Source organism: Salvelinus sp. IW2-2015, unplaced genomic scaffold (genome assembly GCF_002910315.2).
Source record: "Salvelinus sp. IW2-2015 unplaced genomic scaffold, ASM291031v2 Un_scaffold1491, whole genome shotgun sequence".
In the NCBI taxonomy this organism is placed as follows: Eukaryota; Metazoa; Chordata; class Actinopteri; order Salmoniformes; family Salmonidae; genus Salvelinus; species Salvelinus sp. IW2-2015.
The window spans coordinates 136,006-149,891 of record NW_019942942.1 but is presented as its reverse complement, the minus strand read 5'-3'; the positions used below and the strand labels follow the sequence as shown (position 1 = coordinate 149,891).

The 13,886-nt window shown below is 45.3% G+C and overlaps 1 protein-coding gene across 1 annotated transcript in view; it reads right to left on the bottom strand.

The window, feature by feature from the left end:
- The window catches only part of LOC112071010 (rho guanine nucleotide exchange factor 9), a 52,714-nt gene that overhangs the window by 21,726 nt on the left and 17,102 nt on the right, over positions 1–13,886 (bottom strand). Inside the window, exons 4-7 of the mRNA XM_024138464.2 lie at positions 13,165–13,188; positions 11,762–11,994; positions 11,203–11,332; positions 10,950–11,081 (exon numbers count right to left, since the gene is read on the bottom strand). Coding sequence (XP_023994232.1) covers positions 10,950–11,081; positions 11,203–11,332; positions 11,762–11,994; positions 13,165–13,188 — 519 coding nt within the window. The remainder of the gene's footprint in view (positions 1–10,949; positions 11,082–11,202; positions 11,333–11,761; positions 11,995–13,164; positions 13,189–13,886) is intronic.

Sequence of the window (13,886 nt, the reverse complement as noted above, 5' to 3'; positions counted from 1 at the left end):
AAAGACGAAGGAATTCATAATTAAGCATGTTCTGCAGACAGCGCGAGCAGTGTGTGTGTGTGGGTGTGTGTGTGTGTGTGTGTGTGTGTGTGTGTGTGTGTGTGGTGTGTGTGTGTGTGTGTGTGTGTTGTGTGTGTGTGTGTGTGTGTTGTGTGCGTGCGTGCGTGCGTGCGGTGCGTGTGGGTGTGTAGGATGGCCATGCCAGTTAGGACACAGGCCATCATTCCTTGCGCTGTAGATTCTACCAGTGATAGCATTGAGATGTGTTTTGAAGAACAGTATTCTAATGAGAGTTTCTCCTCTTTGATTGGAGCAGGACGAGAGGGGAGGTTTCATACCTTCCACATACCAGAGCTGGTTTGGAGCAGGACAGAAGGGAGGTTTCATACCTTCCACATATACCAGAGCTGGTTTGGAGCAGGACAGAGAGGGAGGTTCATACTCCACATATACCAGAGCTGGTTTGGGCAGGACAGAGAGGGAGGTTTATACCTCACTATACCAGAGCTGGTTTGGAGCGGACAGAGAGGGGAGGTTTCATACCTTCTACATATACCAGAGCTGGTTTGGAGCAGGAAGAGGGGGGGGGGGTTCATACCTTCTTACAGAGGACCAGCTGGTGATCAAAGAGGAAGAAGACCCGTTGCTGACTGCGTCCCATAGGGCTGGTAGATCAAGACATTTCTCCTGTATAGATCAACTCTGAGCTCCGGTCCAGGATGTCATCACCCTGGGACAATAATATTACATGGCTTTATTAGCATTATTCACGGCCTAAGACGTTGTTCTAAACACACACACACACACACACACACACACACACACACACACAACACACACACACACACACACACACACACACACACACACACACACACAACACACACACACACACACACCACCACACCTCCATTGAGGGATGGTCGTTCAGAGTGGTGACAGTACGTACCTCCAGTCCAGGACGGAGGCCTGCATTGGGCATCTTGTCAATGTTCTCCAGCCTCCTCTCCTCTCGTTGATCTGCTGAGTGACGTTACGCATCACCGCCAGCGCCGCCGCCAATAACGATAGTCACTATGGAGACAGAACACACATACAGCCACCACGTAGAAATAGTCACTATGGAGACAGAACACACATACAGCCACCACGTAGCACATAGTCACTATGGAGACAGAACACACATTACAGCCACCACGTAGCAATAGAAACTATGGAGACAGAACACACATTACAACCACCCATGTAGCAATTAGTCACTATGGTGACAGAAACACATACAGCCCGCCAGTAGCAATAGTCACTAGGGAACAGAACACCATTACAGCACCACGTAGCAATAGTCACTATGGAGACAGGACGCAGTCATTAAGCGGGATGAATCACACCTTACAGTACGCGCTATGGCGACAGGTTTGTGCCACATCAATGTGTGTGTTAGTAAGTGTATGTGTCTGTATCTGTGGAAGCAGCCCTATCCTCCATCTGCCGACTCACTACACCTCTTCACACACTCCTCACAGCCTGACACAGACAGAGAGACAGAGACTGACAGGGGAGAGAGAGAGAGAGACTGACAGGGAGAGAGACAGACGAGAGAAAGAGAGAGAGAGAGACTGACAGGGAGAGAGACAGACAGACAGCAGACAGACAGACAGACAGACAGACAGACAGACAGACAGCGACGACGACAGACAGACAGACAGACAGACAGACAACAGACAGACAGACAGACAGACAGACAGCAGACAAGGACTGACGGGAGAGAGAGAGAGAGACTGACAGGAGAGAGACAGACAGACAGACAGACAGACAGACAAGACAGACAGACAGACAGACAGACAGACAGACAGGCAGAACAGACAGACAGACAGACAGACAGAGAGAGAGAGAGAGAGAGAGACAGACAGAGAGGCAGGCAGAGAGCAGACAGAGAGAGAGACCAGGAGAGAACATAGAGAGAGACAGATATCTGCAGAGAGAGTATTAAGATGTTTGGCCCCTGCCCCTGTCTGGCTGTGAGAGTCTGATCTGTGAATGACCTGGAGCAGGATGGACAAACACAGCTGAATGACCTACTATATGGGTGTGTGTGTGTGTGTGGTGTGTGTGTGTGTGTGTGTGGTTGTGTGGTGTGTGTGTGTTTGAGAGGTTTTAGCCTGCAGGCGTTTCCCCATATTATTCTCTTATGCAACCCTCTCCATCTGTCACACAAACACACAACTCTTCAAACTCTCAACAACAATGCTCTCTCCTCTTCTCTCTCTCTCGCTCTCTCTTTCTCTCTCTCTCTCCTCTTCTCTCTCTCTCGCTGTCTCTTTTCTCTGTCCTCAACAGCAAACCCGTCTCCTCTCAAAACTAAAGCCCTGGTTTAAAGCTAGCTCACAAACCTCAAGCTACATAAACCATTAAGCAACAGAGATATGTACAGCTGTGAACTATATACTTCTTATACCAGTGGGCATTCAACACAATGAGACAGAGATGGGAACAATACTGCACTTATTAAAGCATTAAGACTACAGATAACATCCTAAAATATCTTCAACATTAGATACAGATCATGTCTGGTAGTCCAGCCTGTTTAGGACAGACAGAGAGGTAGTCTGGTAGCCCAGCCTGTTAAGGACAGACAGAGAGGTAGTCTGGTAGCCCAGCCTGTTTAGGACAGACAGAGAGGTAGTTTGGTTGCCCAGTCTGTTTAGGACAGACAGAGTTTACTCTGCACTGGGCTGTGTACTGGGCCGTGTACTGGACTCTGTACTGGACTCTGTACTGGACTCTGTACTGGGCCGTGTACTGGACTCTTTAATGGACTCTGTACTGGGCTGTGTACTGGGCTCTGTACTGGGCTATGTACTGGGCTGTGTACTGGGCTCTGTACTGGGCAGTGTACTGGGCTCTGTACTGGGCTGTGTACTGGGCTGTGTACTGGGCTCTGTACTGGACTGTGTACTGGGCTCTGTACTGGGCTGTGTACTGGGCTGTGTACTGGGCTCTGTACTGGGCTGTGGGACTGAACAACTCTTAATGATGATATGGATAAGAGAGGAAAGACCGATACACCACATGACTAAAAGTATGTGGACACCTGCTCGTCAAACATCTCATTAATATGGAGTTGGTCCCCTTTTGCTTCTATAACAGCCTCCACTCTTCTGGGAAGGCTTTCCACTAGATGTTGGAACATTGCTACGGTGACTTGCTGCCACTCAGCCACAAGAGCATTAGTGAGGTTGGGCACTGATGTTGGGCGATTAGGCCTAGCTTGCGGTCGGCATTCCAATTCATCCCAAGGGTGTTTGATGGGTTTGAGGTCAGGGCTCTGTGCAGGCCAGTGAAGTTCTTCCACACCGATCTCGACAAACAATTTCTGGATGGACCACGCTTTGTGCACGGGGGCACTGTCATGCTGAAACAGGAAAGGGCCTTCCCCAAACTATTGCCACAAAGTTGGAAGCACAGAATCCTCTAGAATGTCCTTGTATGCTGTGGCGTTAAGATTTCCCTTCATTTGAACTAACGGGCCTAGCCCGAACCATGAAAAACAGCCCCAGAACATTTGTCCTCCTCCACCAAAATGTACAGTTGGCACTAAGCATTCCGTCAGGTAGCGTTCTCCTGGCATCCGCCAAACCCAGATTAGTCCGTCGAACTGACAGATGGTGAAGCGTAATTCATCACTCCAGAGAACGCGTTTCCAATGGTGGAGAGCTTTACACCACTCCAGCCGAGGCTTGGCATTGCACAGGGTGATCTTTGACTTGTGTGCGGCTGCTCTGCCATGGAAACCCATTTCATGAAGCTCCCGACAAACAGTTCTTGTACTTACGTTGCTTCCAGAGGCAGTTTGTAACTCGGTAGTGAGAGTTTCAACCGAGGACAGACGATTTTTACACGCTACACGCTTCAGCACTCGGTGGACCCGTTCTGTGAGTTTGTGTGGCCTACCACTTCACAGCCGAGCCATTGTTGCTCCTAGACGTTTTCACTTCACAATAACAGCACTTACAGTTGACAGCTCTAGTAGGGCAGAAATTTGACGAACTGAATTGTTGGAAAGGTGCATCCTCTGACGGTGCCACGTTGAAAGTCAGTGAGCTCTTCAGTTAGGCCGTTCTACTGCCAATGTTATCTATGGAGATTGCATGGCTGTGTGCTAGGTTTTTTACACCTGTCAGCAATGGGTGTGGCTGCAATAGCTGAATCCACTAATTTGAAGGGGTGTCCACATAAACTCAACAAAAAAAGAAACGTCCCTTTTTCAGGACCCTGTCTTTCAAAGATCATTTGTAAAAATCCAAATAACTTCACAGATCTTCATTGTAAAGGGTTTATACACTGTTTCCCATGCTTGTTCAATGAACCATAAACAATTAATGAACATGCACCTGTGGAACGGTCGTTAAGACACTAACAGCTTACAGACGGTTAAAACCTTTCTGGGATATGTGGAACGCTAGCGTCCCACCTCGCCAACAGCCAGTGAAAGTGCAGGGCGCCAAATTCCAACAACAGAAATCGCATAATTAAAATTCCTCAAACATACAAGTATTATACACCATTTTAAAGATAAACTTCTTGTTAATCCTGCCACAGTGTCTGAGTTCAAAAAGGCTTTACGGCGAAAGCACACCTTGCGATTATGTTAGGTCAGCGCCTAGCCACAGAAAACCATACAGCCATTTTCCAAAGAAGGAGAGGTGTCACAAAAGACAGAAATAGCGTTAAAATTATTCACTAACCTTTGAAGGTCTTCACCGGATGGCACTCCCAGGACTCCATGTTAGACAATACATTTGTGTTTTGTTCAATAAAGTTAATCTTTATGTCCAAAAACCTCATTTGAAATTGGTGAGTTATGTTCAGAAATGCATTGTCTCAAACAAACATCCGGTGAAAGTGCAGAGAGCCACATCAAATTACAGAAATACTCATCATAAACATTGATCTAAGATAAAAGTGTTATACATACGATTATAGATAAACTTCTCCTTAATGCAACTGCTGTGTCAGATTTCAAAAAAACTTTATGGTTAAAGCACACCATGCAATTATGTTAGGTCAGCGCTTAGCCACAGAAAACCACACAGCCATTTTCCAAAGAAGGAGAGGTGTCACAAAACTCAGAAATAGCATTATAAATATTCACTTACCTTTGATGATCTTCATCGGAATGCACTCCCAGGAATCCCAGTTCCACAATAAATGTTTGTTATGTTCGATAAAGTCCATCATTTATGTCCAAATACCTCCTTTTTGTTCGCGCGTTTAGTTCACAAATCCAAATTCACAAGGGTCAGGCACTTAGTCCAGATGAAGAGTCAAAACAGTTCCATTACAGTTCGTAGAAACATGTCAAACGATGTATATAATCAATCTTTAGGATGTTTTTATCATAAATCTTCAATAATATTTCAACCGGACAATGCCTATGTCTTTAGAAATGAAAGGGAACGCAGCTCGCTCTCACGGCCACGAGCGTGACTAAACTAATGGCATTCTGCCAGACCACTGATTCAAACAGCTCTTATTCGCTCCTCCTTCACAGTAGAAGCCTGAAACAGGGTTCTAAAGACTGTTGACATCTAGTGGAAGCTTTAGGAAGTGCAATATGACCCCATAGACACTGTATATTCGATAGGCAATGACTTGAAAAACTACAAACCTCAGATTTCCCACTTCCTGGTCAGATTTTTTCTCAGGTTTTTGCCTGCCATATGATATATGATATACTCACAGACATCATTCAAACAGTTTAAGAAACTTCAGAGTGTTTTCTATCCAAATCAATTATATGCATATTCTAGCTTCTGGGCCTGAGTAGCAGGCAGTTTACTCTGGGCACCTTATTCATCCAAGCTACTCAATACTGCCCCCCAGTCCCAAAGAAGTTTAAGGTCACAGTTATGAAAACTTAGGACACTAAAGAGGCCTTTCTATTGACTCTGAAAAACACCAAAAGAAAGATGCCCAGGGTCCCTGCTCATCTGCGTGAACATGCCTTAGGCATGCTGCAAGAAGGCATGAGGACTGCAGATGTGGCCAGGGCAATAAATTGCAATGTTCGTACTGTGAGACGCCTAAGACAGCACTACAGGGAGACAGGACGGACAGCTGATCGCCCTCGCAGTGGCAGACCACGTGTAACAACACCTGCACAGGATCAGTACATCCGAACATCACACCTGCGGGACAGTTACAGGATGGCAACAACAACTGCTCGAGTTACACCAGGAACGCAAATCCCTCCATCAGTGCTCAGACTGTCCGCAATAGGCTGAGAGAGGCTGGACTGAGGGCTTGTAGGCCTGTTGTAAGGCAAGTCCTCACCAGACATCACCGGCAACAACGTTGCTAATGTGCACAAACCCACCGTCGCTGGACCAGATAGGACTGGCAAAAAGTTATTTCCTGATGAGTCGCGGTTTTGTCTCACCAGGGGTGATGGTTGGATTCGCGTTTATCGTCGAAGGAATGAGCGTTATACCGAGGCCTGTACTCTGGAGCGGGATCAATCTCAACGCTGTGCGTTACAGGGAAGACATCCTCCTCCCTCATGTGGTACCCTTCCTGCAGGCTCATCCTGACATGACCCTCCAGGATGACAATGCCACCAGCCATACTGCTCGTTCTGTGCGTGATTTCCTGCAAGACAGGAATGTAAGTGTTCTGCCATGGCCAGCGAAGAGCCCGGATCTCAATTCCATTGAGCATGTCTGGGACCTGTTGGATCCGAGGGTGAGGGCTAGGGCCATTCCCCGCAGAAATATCCGGGAACTTGCAAGTGCCTTGGTGGAAGAGTGGGGTAACATCTCACAGCAAGAACTGGCAAATCTGGTGCAGTCCATGAGGAGGAGATGCACTGCAGCACTTAATGCAGCTGGTGGCCACACCAGATACTGACTGTTACTGTTACTTTTGATTTTGACCCCGCCTTTGTTCAGGGACACATTATTCCATTTCTGTTAGCCACATGTCTGTGGAACTTGTTCAGTTTATGTCTCAGTAGTTGAATCTTGCTATGTTCACAAATATTTACACATGTTAAGTTTGCTGAAAATAAATGCAGTTGACAGTGAGAGAATTTTTTATTTTTTTTGCTGACTTTACATTTGTATATATAGTTATTTAAAATAGAGAGAATCCATGTCTCAGCATGATTCAGTAAATTAGCCTGTTGAGATCAGATTTGTCTGGTCTCCACGTACTGTTAAGGATGAGAGGGTGAGAGGATGAGAGCAGAGGAGGAGATTTGAGAGGAGGAGGAGAGGAGGAGAGGAGGAGAGAAGGAGAGGAGGAGAGGAGGGGAGGAGAGAATGAGAGGATGAGAGGAGGAAAGGANAGGGGATCAGATGCCTGGTATGGTAGCCAAGCCAACACCTGATGAAACACTGTGTGCCAACTGAACATCAAAGAGGCGACGGTTGTAATGCCAAACACACGATGCCATGCAGCTTCACAACAACAAGCAGAGAGACGGGTGGAGACAACTGCTGCTACCGTGCTAGAGTGTGTTCCCAAATGGCACCCTATTCCCTTTAGAGTGCACTACTTTCGACCAGGGACCATAGGAATCTGGTAAAAAGTAGTGCACTATATAGGCAAAAAGGGTGTCATTTGAGAAGCATCGTGGAGGAGAAGACTCAGTTATAAACAGACTATAAAAAGAGTCAAAATAGTGAATAAAAAAAAAGAGTAAATAGAAAAAAGAAAAAAACTAAAGGCTGTAATCTACAATAGATCCATCGTGTTCTGATGATTCCCAATCTTGTGACTGATATACATATCACAGGAGGTTGGTGGCACCTTAGATTGGGAGGACGGGCTTGTGGTAACGGCTGGAGCGGAATGGCTGGAATGGTATCGAATAATTCCATTAGCCCGGTTCCAGCCATTATTATGAGCCGTCCTCCCCTCAGCAGACAATCTACAGTTGAAGTCGGAAGTTTGCATACACCTTAGCCAAATACATTTAAACTCAGTTTTTCACAATTCCTGACATTTAATCCTAGTAAAAATGCCTTGTTTTAGGTCAGTTAGGATCACCACTTTATTTTAAGAATGTGAAATGTCAGAATAATAGTAGAGAGAATGATTTATTTCAGCTTTAATTTCTATCATCACATTCCCAGTGGGTCAGAAGTTTACATACACTCAATTAGTATTTGGTATTATTGCCTTTAAATTGTTTAACTTGGGTCAAATGTTTCGAGTAGCCTTCCACAAGCTTCCCATAATAAGTAGGGTGAATGTTGGCCCATTCCTCCTGACAGAGCTGGTGTAACTGAGTCAGGTTTTGTAGGCCTCCTTGCTCGCACACGCTTTTTCAGTTCTGCCCACAAATTTTATATAGTATTGAGGTCAGGGCTTTGTGATGGCCACTCCAATACCTTGACTTTGTCCTTAAGCCATTTTGAAACAACTTTGGAAGTATGCTTGGGGTCATTGTCCATTTGGAAGACCCATTTGCGACCAAGCTTTAACTTCCTGACTGAAGTCTTGAGATGTTGCTTCAATATTTCCACATCATTTCCCTTCCTCACGATGCCATCTATTTTGTGAAGTGCACCAGTCCCTCCTGCAGCAAATCTCCCCCACAACATGATGCTGCCACCCCCGTGCTTCACGGTTGGGATGGTGTTCTTCGGCTTGCAAGCCATCTTCACAAGGTCCTTTGCTGTTGTTCTGGGATTGATTTGCACTTTTCCCACCAAAGTATGTTCATCTCTAGGAGACAGAACACGTCTCTTTCCTGAGTGGTATGATGGCTGCGTGGTCCCATGGTGTTTATACTTGCTCACTATTGTTTGTACAGATGAACGTGGTACCTTCAATGTTTTTGGAAATTGCTCCCAAGGATGAACCAGACTTGTGGAGGTCCCCAATTTTTTTCTGAGGTCTTGGCTGATTTCTTTTGATTTTCCCATGATGTCAAGCAAAGAGGCACTGAGTATGAAGGTAGGCCTTGAAATAGATCCACAGGTACACCTCCAATTGACTCAAATGATGTCAATTAGCCTATCAGAAGCTTCTAAAGCCATGACATCATTTTCTGGAATTTTCCAAGCTGAGTCAACTAAGTGTATGTAAACTTCTAACCCACTGGAATTGTGATACAGTGAATTATAAGTGAAATAATCTGTCTGTAAACAATTGTTGGAAAAATGACTTGTGTCATGCACAAAGTAGATGTCCTAACCGACTTGCCAAAACGATAGTTTGTTAACAAAACATTGGTGGAGTTGTTGAAAAATAAGTTTTAATGACTCCAACCTAAGTGTATGTAAACTTTCAACTTCAACTCTAAATATTGTTGCACTTAGGTTGGAGTCATTAAAACTTGTTTTTCAACCACTAATTGACATCATTTGAGTCAATTGGAGGTGTACCTGTTGATGTATTTCAAGGCCTACCTTCAAACTCAGTGCCTGTTTGCTTGACATAGGAAAATCATAGGAAAATCAAAAGAAATCAGCCAAGACCTCAGAAAAAAAATTGGAGAACTCCACAAGTCTGGTTCATCCTTGGGACCAATTTCCAAACGCCTGAAGGTGCCACGTTCATCTGTACAAACAATAGTACACAAGTATAAACACCATGGGACCATGCAGCCGTCATACCGCTCAGTTCTGTCTCCTAGAGATGAACGTACTTTGGCGCGAAAAGTGCAAATCTATCCAAGAACAACAGCAAAGGACCTTGTGAAGATGCTGGAGGAAACAGGTACAAAAGTATCTATATCCACAGTAAAACGAGTCCTATATCGACATAACCTGAAAGGCCACTCAGCAAGGAAGAAGCCACTGCTCCAAAACCTCCATAAAAAAGCCAGACTACAGTTTGCAACTGCACATGGGGACAAAGAACGTACTTTTTGGAGAAATGTCCTCTGGTCTGATGAAACAAAAATAGAACTGTTTGGCCATAATGACCATCATTATGTTCGGAGGGAAAAGGGGGAGGCTTGCAAGCCGAAGAACACCATCCCAACCGTGAAGCACAGGGGTGGCAGCATCATGTTGTGGGGGTGCTTTGCTGCAGGAAGGACTGGTGCACTTCACAAAATAGATGGCATCATGAGAAAGGAAAATTATGAGGATATATTGAAGCAACATCTCAAGAAGTGAGTCAGGGAGGTTAAAGCTTGGTCACAAATGGGTCTTCCAAATGGACAATGACCCCAAGCAGACTTCCAAAGTTGTGGCAAAATGGCTTAAGGACAACAAAGCCAAGGTATTGGAGTGGCCATCACAAAGCCTTGACCTCAATCCTATAGAAAATGTTTGGGCAGAACTGAAAAAGCGTGTGTGAGCAAGGAGGCCTACAAACCTGACTCAGTTACACCAGATCTGTCAGGAGGAATGGGCCAAAATTCACCCAACTTATTGTTGGAAGCTTGTGGAAGGCTACCTGAAACGTTTGACCCAAGTAAACAATTTAAAGGCAATGCTACCAAATACTAATTGAGTGTATGTAAACTTCTGACCCACTGGGAATGTGATGATAGAAATTAAAGCTGAAATAAATCATTCTCTCTACTATTATTCTGACATTTCACATTCTTAAAATAAAGTGGTGATCCTAACTGACCTAAGACAGGGCATTTTTACTAGGATTAAATGTCAGGAATTGTGAAAAACTGAGTTTAAATGTATTTGGCTAAGGTGTATGTAAACTTCCGACTTCAACTGTACATGTACTCTGTCTCTCTCTGACTGACCAATAGAATGACGTACTGTACAGAGGTTTTGTGGAGGTTATGGGAACGTTAGATGTGCATTGGTTGATTGACTGGGCAATGTTTGGGAGACGTTGCGTCGGCAGACTGAGCGATGGGTGGCGGGGGGGTANGAACTGGTTTGGAGCAGGACAGAGAGGGGAGGTTTCATACCTTCTACATATACCAGAACTGGTTTGGAGCAGGACAGAGAGGGGAGGTTTCATACCTTCTTACAGAGGACCAGCTGGTGATCAAAGAGGAAGAAGACCCGTTGCTGACTGCGTCCATAGGGCTGGTAGATCCAAGACATTTCTCCGGTATAGATCAACTCTGAGCTCCGGTCCAGGATGTCATCACCCTGGGGACAATAATATTACATGGCTTTATTTAGCACTATTCAAGGACCTAAAGACGCTTGTTTTAAACACACACACACTCCGTTGAGGGTTGGTTAATTTCGAGTGGTGTACAGTATGTACCTCCCAGTCCAGGACGGAGGCCTGCCATTGGGCAATCTTGTCAATGTTCTCCAGCCTCCTCTTCCTCTCATTGATCTGCTGAGTGACGTTACGCATCACCGCCAGCGCCGCCGCCACGTAGCGATAGTCACTATGGAAACAGAACACACATTACAACCAACACGTAGCGATAGTCACTATGTAGACAGAACACACATTACAACCACCACGTATCTATAGTCACTATGGAGACAGAACACACATTACAACCCCAAAATAGTAATAGTCACTATGGAGACAGAAGACACATTACAACCACAACGTAGCGATAGTCACTATGGAGACAGAAGACACATTACAACCACCACGTAGCGATAGTCACTATGGAGACAGAACACACATTACAACCACCACATAATAATAGTCACTATGGAGACAGAACACACATTACAACCACCACGTAGCGATAGTCACTATGGAGACAGAAAACACATTACAACCACCACGTAGCGATAGTCACTATTGAGACAGAACACACATTACAACCACCACGTAGCGATAGTCACGTCTGTAATCCTACCTGTGTTCCTGTGCGGTGTATTTGAGCAGCTCGGCCAGCTGCAGAGGGTATTTGCAGATCTTCTGTACGGGTGTGAGGAGGAAGCCGTCGATAGCGATGTCGATCATCTGCTGCAGCAGACGACAGGCCTCGAAGAAGTGCTGGTACCTCCCGTCTCTCATCAGCTTGAACAGCTCCATACACGCATCCAGGTGGTTGTTACAGTACTCAGAGTAGATCCAGAAGCCGTCTTGCTGTGGGACAAAACAACAATGGAGGAGATGAGGAGATGGTTAATTTGTGATTTGAGACAATAAGTCCTACTGCAGGTATCATATGGTTGTTAAGCAGGTTTCTATCTTCAAATCAAATGAAATCAAATGTTATTTGTCACATGCGCCGAATACAACAGGTGTAGTAGACCTTACAGTAAAATGCTTACTTACAAGCCCTGAAACAACAATCTTTTAAGATGTTTTAAGAAAAATAAGTGAAAAATAAATAGAAACTAAAAGTAACAAATAATTAAACAGCAGCAGTAAAATAACAGTAGAGAGGCTATATACAGGGGGTACCGGTACAGAGTCAATGTGCGGGGGCACCGGTTAGTTGAGGTAATTGAGGTAATATGTACATGTAGGTAGAGTTAAAGTGACTATGCATAGATAATAAACAGAGAGTAGCAGCAGTGTAAAAGAGGGTTCTGGGTAGCCCTTTGATTAGCTGTTCAGGAGTCTTATGGCTTGGGGGTAGAAGATGGTAAGGAGCCTTTTGGACCTAGACTTGGCGATCCGGTACCGCTTGCCGTGTGGTAGCAGAAGGGACAGTCTATGAGTAGGGTGGCTGGAGTCTTCTTTAGGGCCTTCTTTTAGGGCCTTCCTCTGACACCGCCTGGTATAGAGGTCCTGGATGGCAGGAGGCTTGACCACAGTGATGTACCCTCTGTAGTGTCGGAGGCCAAGCAGTTGCCATATCAGGAAAATCATCTCCTTTGTATTGATCACATTGAAGGAAAGGTTGTTGCCCTGGCACCACACAGCCAGGGGACAAATAGGGGCCTCCCGAGTGGCGCAGCAGGGTGGCTTTACTTGGCTCATCGTGCTCTTGTGACTCCTTGTGGCGGGCCGGGCACCTGCAGGCTGACTTCGGTTGTCAGTTGAACGGTGTTACCTCCGACACATTGGTGCGACTGGCTTCCGGGTTAAGCGGGCGGTAAGAAGCCTATTTGGCGGGTCATGTTTCGGGGGACGCATGACTCGACTTTCGCCTCTCCCAAGCCTGTTGGGGAGTTGCAGCGATTGAGACACGTTACAAACAATGTGAAAAAACACACAAAATAGCACAATTGGTTAGGAGCCAGTAAAACGGCAGCCATCCCCTCGGCTCCAATCTGACTATCATCTTTGTGTTGAGTAATAACTTACATGTTCTAGAAAGCAGGGTCCTATCTAGGTAGGAACTTACGCTGTTTCTAGAAAGGCAGGGTCCTATCTAGGTAGTAATTACCTGTTCTAGAAAGCAGGGTCTATTAGGTAGACTTATGTTCTAGAAGCGGGTCCTATAGGTAGTAACTTACCTGTTCTAGAAAGCAGGGTTCTATCTAGGTAGTAACTTCCTGTTCTAGAAGCAGGGTCCTATCTAGGTAGTAACTTACCTGTTCTAGAAGCAGGGTTCTATCTAGGTAGTAACTTACTGTTCTAGAAACGAGGGTCCTACTAGGTAGTAACTTACCTGTTCTAGAAAGCAGGGTCCTATCTAGGTAGACTTACCTGTTCTAGAAGCAGGGTCTATCTAGGTAGTAACTTACCTGTTCTAGAAAGCAGGGTCCTATCTAGGTAGTAACTTACGTGTTCTAGCAAAAAAGGCAGGGTTCTTCTGGTAGTAACTTACCTGTTTTCTAGAGCAGGGTTCTATTAGGTAGTAACTTACTGTTTCTAGAACAGGGTTCCTATCTAGGTAGTAACTACCTGTTCTAGAAAGCAGGGTCCTATCTAGGTAGTACTTAACGTGTATCTAGAAAGCAGGGTTATTAGGTAGTAACTTACTGTTCTAGAAAGCAGGGTGTCTATCTAGGTAGTAACTTACTGTTTCTAGAAAGTTCAGGGTTCTATCTAGGTGTACTTACGTTCTAGAAAAAAAAACAATA